Source organism: Ictalurus punctatus, chromosome 17, assembly GCF_001660625.3.
Source record: "Ictalurus punctatus breed USDA103 chromosome 17, Coco_2.0, whole genome shotgun sequence".
Taxonomy (NCBI): domain Eukaryota; kingdom Metazoa; phylum Chordata; class Actinopteri; order Siluriformes; family Ictaluridae; genus Ictalurus; species Ictalurus punctatus.
Window position 1 is genome coordinate 24,750,202 of NC_030432.2, and position 9,295 is coordinate 24,759,496.

Below are 9,295 nucleotides of genomic sequence, written 5' to 3' on the forward strand. Positions count from 1 at the left end.
CACATCTTACCCTTTTGGCAGAAGAAGTGGACTGGATGCCTTATACAGCATTACAGTAGCAGAACTCTACAGTACTGGAGGACTGGAAGTACAGTTCCAGTCTCACTTTAAGTACTATTATAGTGTCACTTTAATGAATTTTGGAATAACAGAGGCACTTTAAATAACAACTTGAAAGACTGCTGGACAACAGATTGTTAATTCCTTATTGAAGATAACATTTTAAATATCTTAAAATTAAACATGGCTCAAAATGTTTCCAGAAAAACAATCAACGAATTTGTTATCACAGGATTTGATAATTTTGAAAAACCAGTAATTCTTGGAATTGTCATACTTACTGTATACATTCTTGTAATGCTTGGGAACCTGGCAAACATATGCTTTATTGTTATGGATAAACATCTACACCAGCCAATGTATCTCTTCATTTGCAATTTAGCAATAGTAGACATGCTCTATTGTACATGTTCATGTCCAACTATGATAGGGAACCTTTTAGTTGGCTTTAAAACTATATCTTATGTACCATGCATTATTCAGATGTTTGTGTTTGGTTTAGGCTTTGTGATGGAGGTGTTTACTATTTCTGTCATGGCTTTTGACCGATTACTTGCCATAATCAAGCCTCTGCGCTACCCTTCAATTCTGACAAATGTTCGTTCTGTTATTCTCACTTCTTTCTTGTGGATTCTAGGTACTGCTATAGTAGCTGTCCTGCCTGGAACTGTTATTTCTCTACCATTTTGTTTCACAACACTTAAATTCTTGTTTTGTGACTATGGATCTGTTGTCAGAGCCACTTGTGTAGATCCTAACCCATATTTTGATTTGATGGCAATTTTAACTTTTTTTCTGCTGTTTGGGACATTCAGTTTCATCTGTGGGTCTTACATAATGATAGTTATTGTTGTTGTCAAAATGACCTCAAAAGGTAGCAAGAAAAAAGTGTTTAACACATGCTTTAGTCATTTGATAGTTGTAGTGTGCTATTATGGCCCTACTTTTATTATAACCATTTTAACTAGAACAGGTATAGTTCTCACAATAGAGGAGCGACATGGGCTCAGAATTGGCACCATTCTTGGTCCATCCTTAGTAAATCCTTTCATATATTCTTTTAGAACCAAAGAGATCAGAGACAAAATCTTGAGAATTGTGTCTAAAGTTGGACCAACCAAAGAATAATGTGGGGGAAAATATGCTGTTTTTACTTTTTTTAACACTTACATAAAGAGTGAGTAAAGGCTCATAGACCCACAAAGCATATACAGTGTAAAAGCAGGAGTGTGTGTCTGTGTAGTATTCTGAACTGATGTCAGTCAGTAATCTTCATAAATGACCTATTTAACTTGGAATTATGGTTTATCAGAATTTAGATTAGATTTAGAACAGATTTTAATTCTGCTCATATCTGTTAATATTTATATGAAGCTAAGCATGTAATGCAAAAGAATGATTAATTTGTGTATAGTGCAAGCATACTGGATGTGTTTCTCAAACAAATAAACACATTTTCTACCTCAGAACTGTATAGACACTTAACTCATATATTCAAGCTGCAGATTAATTTTCTACGGGCAGATGAGTATGTAAGGAAAGTAAATGCAGCCTGCAATCAATTTGACAGTGACATTGCATTCAGGAAAATGAAAAAATAAAATAAATCTGAAATTAAAATCTGAAAATATCCTACTCTGCAATGTCAAGTATTAAGTACAGCATGTACAACATTCACTAGCTTAGACTCTATACACACAATCTACGTAGGAACAGGGCATATCAGAGAAATTTAATTCAATTTTCAATTACATTTTATTTGTATAGCACTGTTAACAATGGATATTGTCTCAAAGCAGCTTTACAGAAATATATAAACAAAGGATACAGATTTTAAGTGTGTGAATTTATCCCTAAAGAAAAAAGTTAATAATAATAATAATAATAATAATAATAATAATAATAATAATAATAATAATAATAATAATACATCAAGGCATAGTAATACATGGAATAAAGCATTCATTTTTCTTCATTAAGAAAGTCCCAGAGAAAAGACCAAGTGTGCCAAAAAATGTCAGATCTGTGATGAAGATAATAGGTAGGTTTTTCTAATGGCAAAAAAGTAGCAGCCTGTCTCATCCACAATTTGACAGATGGTATCTGTGAAGTTGACCACAACAAAAGTATACCTTTTTTTTTTTTTTTTTTTTTTTTTTACCCAGACACCTACAAAGGTTCAGTACAAGCTCAGCACCATCAAGATTAAAAAAAAAAAAAGTACAATTCAAGAGATATACAGTCTGAGACATTGTAACAGTCTTTCCAATAATCTTTTCTATAATTTTGTGAATGTCTTTCATGTAGGTCTTAATCTTTTCACAATACCAAAATGTAAAACTGTACCAGTGGCTGCTTTAGACTTAAAACATAATTGGTGGTGTTGGGGAAAATTCTGTGGAGACGTACTGGTGTAAAATAAGTCCTGTGGATGAATTTAAAATTTTTGTTCATGAGCCAAAATTTAAGTACCCTTCAGAAAAACGTTTATCATTCCGCTTATCATTAAAAGGATGCCAAATTTCCTTTCCCATATCTCCATTAGAGAGTCAAACATTGATAAACTACTGTAACATTTGACCGCATAGTTTAAATTTAAGATATCCTCCTCTTAGTACCACCTGAGGAGAAAAACTTCTTTTCTTCTTCAGTATGAACAAAGTACATTTTACCTACTCTCATTTGAGACTCCAATAAGTCATGCAACTGAATAAACTTACAAAAATCTCTACTGGGCAGTTTAAATTCTTCATTAATCTGCTTAAAAGTTAATGGACATGGATAGATCGTATGTATACTTTAAATAAAAGGCAGATAACGTAACATACTTGGAACACCTGAAACAGTAACTTCGTGTTCAGAACCAAAGAGATCAGAAACAAAATCTTGAGAATTGTCTATAAAGTTGGACCAACCAAAGACTAATGTGGGGATAAATATGCTGTTTTAACTTCTTTTAACATTTACATAAAGAGTGAGTAAAGGCACATAGGCCTACAAAACATATACAATGTAAAAAAGGAGTGTGTCCATGTAGTATTTTGAACAACTGATGTCAGTCTTCAGTAATCTTCATGAATGACTGATTTAATTTTGAAGTACTGTATGGTTTATCAGAATATTTTAACACTGATCATATCTGTTAATATTTGTAGGAAGCTTAGCATTTACTATAAAGCAATTAGTTTGCGTGTAGTGAAAAGTTCTGCAAGTACACTGGCTGTGTTTATCAAACAAATACACATTCTATTTCAGAAGTGTACAGACAATTACAGTGGTGCTTGAAAGTTTGTGAACCCTTTAAGATTTTCTATACATCTGCATAAATATGACCTAAAACATCAAATTTTCACACTCAAGTCCTAAAAGTAGACAAAGCGAACCTGTGGCACTCAGGGCTGAGACAGGCAGAACACAGACACTTGGAGGCAGAGATGGTGCAAAGAGGTGGGTGGTTTTATTAAAATTCAGGTGAAAGCGTGGAGGTGCAGAGGTTTTGATCTGGTGCGTGTGGGCCGCTGTCTTCCTGAACTGGGGCATGGTGAACAGGGCGGTGCTGCAAGGAGGGGGGACCCAGGAGGCTTAGCCGAGGCTGTGGGTGTCAGCAAGAAGCGCAGCGCAGTCTCGGAGTTTCTTCTTGGCTCTTGGCATCGTCTGCGTCTGTAAATGGTGAGAGGTAGAGACATGTCACAAACTGTGTTTCTGAAGTGAGAACTCACCATGCTGTGTCTGCTGCATCCTTTTTATAGCTGCTCCTCTTCTCCTAGACGCTGAGGAGAAGCTGCTCCAATCATCCGCTGCTAGCCGTGTGTGTTTCTGCCGCCCCGCCTCGCAGCCATTTGCTCTCTTGCTTAGCAAAACAATCGGGGTGCTGAAATGGCTTTGCCCTTTCAGCACCCTGCCGGCAGTTGCCCGAGGAGTGTGACGCACTGTGTGTGGACTGCAGGCCCACTGTCACAGAACCGTATTAAACAAATGAGTCAAAAATATTATACTTGTAATTTATTGATTGTGGAAATTGAGCCAATATTACATATCTGTGAATGGAAAAGTATGTGAGCCTCTAGGAGTAGCAGTTATGTGAAGGTGAAATTAGAGTCAGGTATTTTCAATCAGTGGGATGACAATTGTGAGTGAGTACCTGGTTTTATATAAAGAACAGGGATCTATCAAAGACTGATGTTCACAACGAGAAGTGTTGTGGAAGTGTAAAGGAGATTTCTTAGGACATCAGAAAAAAAAAACTTGTTGATGCTCAGCCTGCTGGAAAAGGTTACAAAATCATCTCTAAAGAGTTTGGACCAATCCATAGACAGACGGATTGTGTACAAACAGTAAATTCAAGACCATTGTTATCCTCCCCAGTAGAGGTCAACAAAAAAGATCACTCCAAGAGCCAGACATGTAATAGTCCATGAGGTCACAAAGGAACCCAGGGTAACTGACAAGTAGGTTGGCATAATCTAACGTGCACCACCTCCATCTGTCCACCTTAGTTCATAGTCAACGTCCCAGACTCACTCTGTGATCTCAAGGGCCCTTGTCATGTTGCAATTTAGAGCTCAGCATAGCTAATAGTATAAGCACTTCTTTTCTTGCCCTCAGGTCAAGGGCATTGCTCTGTGAAGGTCCCACCTTCCAATTTTCTAGGAAAAAAAATAAGACACTGTGGAACTTCCCTGTTCAGTAATTCAAATAGGGAGAACCCCCCTGGAGGTTTGCAGGACTTCTCATACAGCAAATAACATGGGTTCAAGACATTTTGGCCTGTGCGACCATCAGGGCATCGATGTTCTGGACTCATTCTGTTTGCATGTTGAGGATGGCCTGCTGACAGACCTGGAGTAAGTTGCAGAGAGACTTTATCTCAGAGAGATTATCTCACCTAAGGGTGAGGTCTCCTTGGTGGCGTATTTGTCACACATTCTCTGTAGTTTTTTCACCACTGTGACACCCTCATGAGGAGAATGAGGACTTGGAAGGCTGGTCTGTGCATTTCAGCTTAGCAACCATCTTAAATGAAATAAATAAACATAAACAAAAACTTGCAAAATTCACATATGCACTCACACATAACTCATGGAAAATTGCATTTTAATCTCACAATGTTAATCACACACAGGTGCATGCACATATGAAATTTATCCACTCGTTATGTTCTGGCAGTTATGTGGTTACATTGATAATTAGCAATTTCTAGTGCTTCAGTTAGTGTAACAATGTGAAAAACAATACTAAACAGATATACAAGCAAATTATTAAGCATATTAATATTATTGCAAACCACACAACTAAATGAATTGTTTAACAAACCTGAACAAAAAATTAACACATGAATGGATTCAAAAGACTCAAAAATATAATGTCTTTTCTGTATGACATACGTAGTTATAGTACCTGAGACAGAAGCAAGCGCAGGTAAGAATGGCTCAGAATTGCGAGGATCAGGCAGGAAGCATGGTCACAATACAGGCTGTGGTCGGACGATCAGACGAAATGGCAATACTAGGCTTGGGCAGAGAATTGTAGTCAGTAAACAAAGCACAAAATCCAAAACCGAACACGAAAACTGGCTTGGTCAACGACAGAGACGAGGCTGAATACCGTGTGTGTGTGTGTGTGTGTGTGAGATTCGGTCCAGGTGTCCATGATCAGAACTTGGGAGAATGCGAGCGTGTGCGTGTATGGGAAGTGTAGTCCTCGTTGGCCATGTTTATAGTTTGCGTTGCATTTGCGTGGACCTTAGCTGTTCGAGGGCTGCTGGTACTAGTGGCAAGGGATAACGGTATTTAACAGAGACTTGATGTAGGCCCCAGCAGTCTATGCATGGGCTGAGGCCACCTCTCTTGTTCATCACAAAAAAGAAACTGGCTGAGGTGGGAGACATGGCAGGTCTGATGTATCCCTGTTGGAGAGCCACCTGAATATACTCCTCCATGGCCTGATGTTCGGCTTGTGAGAGAGGGTACACTTGACCTCGTGGTGGGCTGGCTCCCGGAAGGAGCTCGATTGCGCAATCGTAGGTGCGGTGTGGTGGTAATCCACTCGCCCTCTCCTTGCTGATTACTTCCATGAGAGCATGATATTCGGAAGGAATTTTGACTGGGATGGGTGTAGTGGGCTCTCCACTGTCATGGCTGCCACCGGGACAATGGGGAATTGCAGGCATTTATTGAAGCAGTATGGCGACCACTGGATAATCTGTTTGTCCACCCAAGAAACCTGGGGGTTGTGGAGCTCCAACCAAGGGAGGCCTAGAATGACGGGGTGCTGGGCAGAGACGATGGACTGGATGTGACGTGCCTGGAGTAGGGGATGAGCGGGAAGGTTTAGGTCTTGCACTGTTCTCTGGAAAATGAAATTGCCAGCAGCTCCTGAGTCAGTCAGCACTGTGAGCACAGTAGACACCCCTGAACATTCAAACATGACAGGTAGCATGAATACATGAGTTGTGCGTGCGTGGTTGGAACTCACCAATTGGTGTCAGGGTTGGCTGTCCCCACGGAGGGCCGTGGCTTTTTGAGAGAGCATTGGCGGACGAGGTGGCTGCCCTCTCCACAGTAAAGGCAGCGGAACTCTCGGCAACGCCTCCCCCCCCCCCCCCCCCCCCTCTCTCTCTCTCTCTCTCTCTCTCTCTCTATATATATATATATATATATATATATATATATATATATATATATATATAATAAAAAATTGGTATTGTTATCAAATTTGAACTTGGACTAGGAAAGGCTTCATGCTGTGGTCCAATTGTGTTTTCCAGCTAATGGTTCCCAGCTGTAGTCATCTGTAGGTATCTGCTTCTGAGCTCTGAGGGAAAAAAACTTCAGAGTGTCAGCTTTCAAAAGTGAACAAAACCATGCATATATGCCGAACAGCTTTAATTTTATTTTGGGTATGCTTTGGATAGGCATTTTAGTCTAATTGTACAGGAGCTTTAATAGGTTTTATCTCATCTTAATTCTGTTGGTGATGGAGCTTAATTAATCAAGTTAACAAAAAATAATTAATGTCTAAAACTGATCACAAAACAATCGTTATATGAAGCTATATGAATTATCGACTACTCGAAAATTTCAAGTGGTGTCACTATTCATGTTTCCAAAAATGAAAAGAAGTATATTTCATATAGATCTTGTGATCATATAATTGTTTTCATATGATGACACTGTATTAATTTAAAGGTTGTTTGTTATTTTCATGATGGTCCCCAATATGTCTCTTTTCATATGTAATGTATTTGGCCGTGCCCTGGTTCCCTAAAGAGGAGAATCGAAACTAAACAAATAAATAAAATCATATAATGTTTTACATCACTTTCTGACCTGTCACGTGAGAAGATATGGTTCAGCATCACTATATATACAGTAATGCATGCACAGACGTGGAATCTACAGTACAACAAGGTATAAGGTAGGGCTAGATAAAGAGCAACAGTAAATTGAACTATTTTAATAATTGAAAATAAAAGTATCACTGCTGAAGCTTCACTGTTAAAAGTGTTGAGTGTAAATGGTAATTTCATGCTGTTAATGCTTAAATAATTGTATAGTGTAAATTTAAATTAACTGAATTTCATTATGTTTGTTATTTCAGGCTGGAAAGGACACAAACGGCATTAAAATTTACTCCATCATGAGTGCTTTGAACTACAGTTTACTACAAAATGTATCATTTGTGCGTCCAGAATACTTTTTCATCAGTGGATTTTCTGGAATACCTTTCAGCCAATACTACTTTGTTTTTTTATTTTTTGTCTATATTGTCGCACTATGTGGGAACTTGGTTGTTCTTTTCATGATATTAGTTGACAAAAGCCTGCATATTCCTAAATACATGGGGATCTTTAATTTAGCTCTGTCAGACTTTGGTGAAACAAATGCAATGATTCCTAACCTTATGAAGACTTTTCTTTTTAATTCACAGTACATATCCTATGATGCTTGTTTGGCTAACATGTTTTTTACTTGTTTCTTTGCTGGTGGACAGTCGTTAACTCTTGTTGTCATGGCGTATGATCGTTTTATTGCCATTTGCTTACCCTTGAGATACCACGCTATTGTGAATAACTCCTTCATGTCTGCAACTTTAACAGCAATATGGGTATTTAATCTTGTTATAATTGGCACATTAGTAGTTTTGATTACACGACTTTCATTCTGTAAAACCAATGAGATAAAGAGCTTTTTTTGTGACCATGGGCCAGTTTATACAATTGCTTGTAATGACAATAGCATTAATTCCTTCATGGCATACTTCTGTACTGCAGTATACCTCTATGCACCATTGACTGCCATAGTCTTATCATACTTAGGTATTTTGCTGGCCTTAACTAAGATTACAACATGGGAGAGTCGTCTTAAAGCATTCAAAACATGTGTCTCTCACCTGTTGGTAGTAGGAATATTTTTCCTTCCTGTATTGAGTACGTACCTTGCAGCTGTAACATTCTCTCTCCATCCTAATGCTAGGATAATTAACACTTCACTATCAGTAACAATTCCACCCATGGTAAATCCCATCATTTATGTCTTGAACACAAATGAATTCAGAATTGTCATAGTGAAAATGTTTAAAAAGAAAACTAAAATTTCTCAGGTGCAGGCTTCAGCAAAGTGAGACAAAACCTACAGGGTTCTGCAGGTTTTCATTCCAGTCAGTTAGGAGCCACTCTTAGATTTGTCTGGAATAAAAACCTGCACCCACACTCACCATTTTCGGATGAGATTGGAGATCCCGAACTTAATGGTGTTCATTTGCAACTGCATAATTCACTCTTCTCTCATTCATAGAAATAGTTTAGTCAGTGATTCAGTCAATCTGAGCTGGAGATTTACAATGTTTCAGTGGTTTTAATAATAGCGCGTGTGGTTTATTTAATGTTTTTATTTTTAAACACCGACGTACAAGCATACAACCCAAATGAATGATCATTACTCATTTTACACATTTGGGCACATTTTAGAACATTTGGGCAAACTATGCAACTGAAAATCTGAACAAACGATTTAACACATGAGCAGATTCAATAGATTCAGTAGTGTGTGTGTGCACGTGTGTATATATATGTAATATATATATATATATATATATATATATATATATATATATATATATATATATATATATATATATATATATATATATATAAATATATATATATATATATATTATATATATATATATATATTATATATATATATATATATATATATATATATATTATATATAT

The 9,295-nt window shown here is 37.4% G+C and overlaps 2 protein-coding genes across 2 annotated transcripts; both read left to right on the top strand.

The window, feature by feature from the left end:
- Positions 1 to 243: 243 nt before the first annotated feature.
- LOC124629110 (olfactory receptor 11H6-like) lies at positions 244 to 1,286 on the top strand. The gene has a single exon (XM_047161542.2). The coding sequence runs from the start codon at positions 244 to 246 to the stop codon at positions 1,186 to 1,188; it is 945 nt and encodes a 314-aa protein (XP_047017498.2). The 3' UTR covers positions 1,189 to 1,286.
- Positions 1,287 to 7,668: 6,382 nt separating this feature from the next.
- LOC124626021 (olfactory receptor 52E4-like) lies at positions 7,669 to 8,682 on the top strand. The gene has a single exon (XM_017491181.2). The coding sequence runs from the start codon at positions 7,699 to 7,701 to the stop codon at positions 8,680 to 8,682; it is 984 nt and encodes a 327-aa protein (XP_017346670.2). The 5' UTR covers positions 7,669 to 7,698.
- The last annotated feature ends 613 nt before the right edge of the window (positions 8,683 to 9,295 follow it).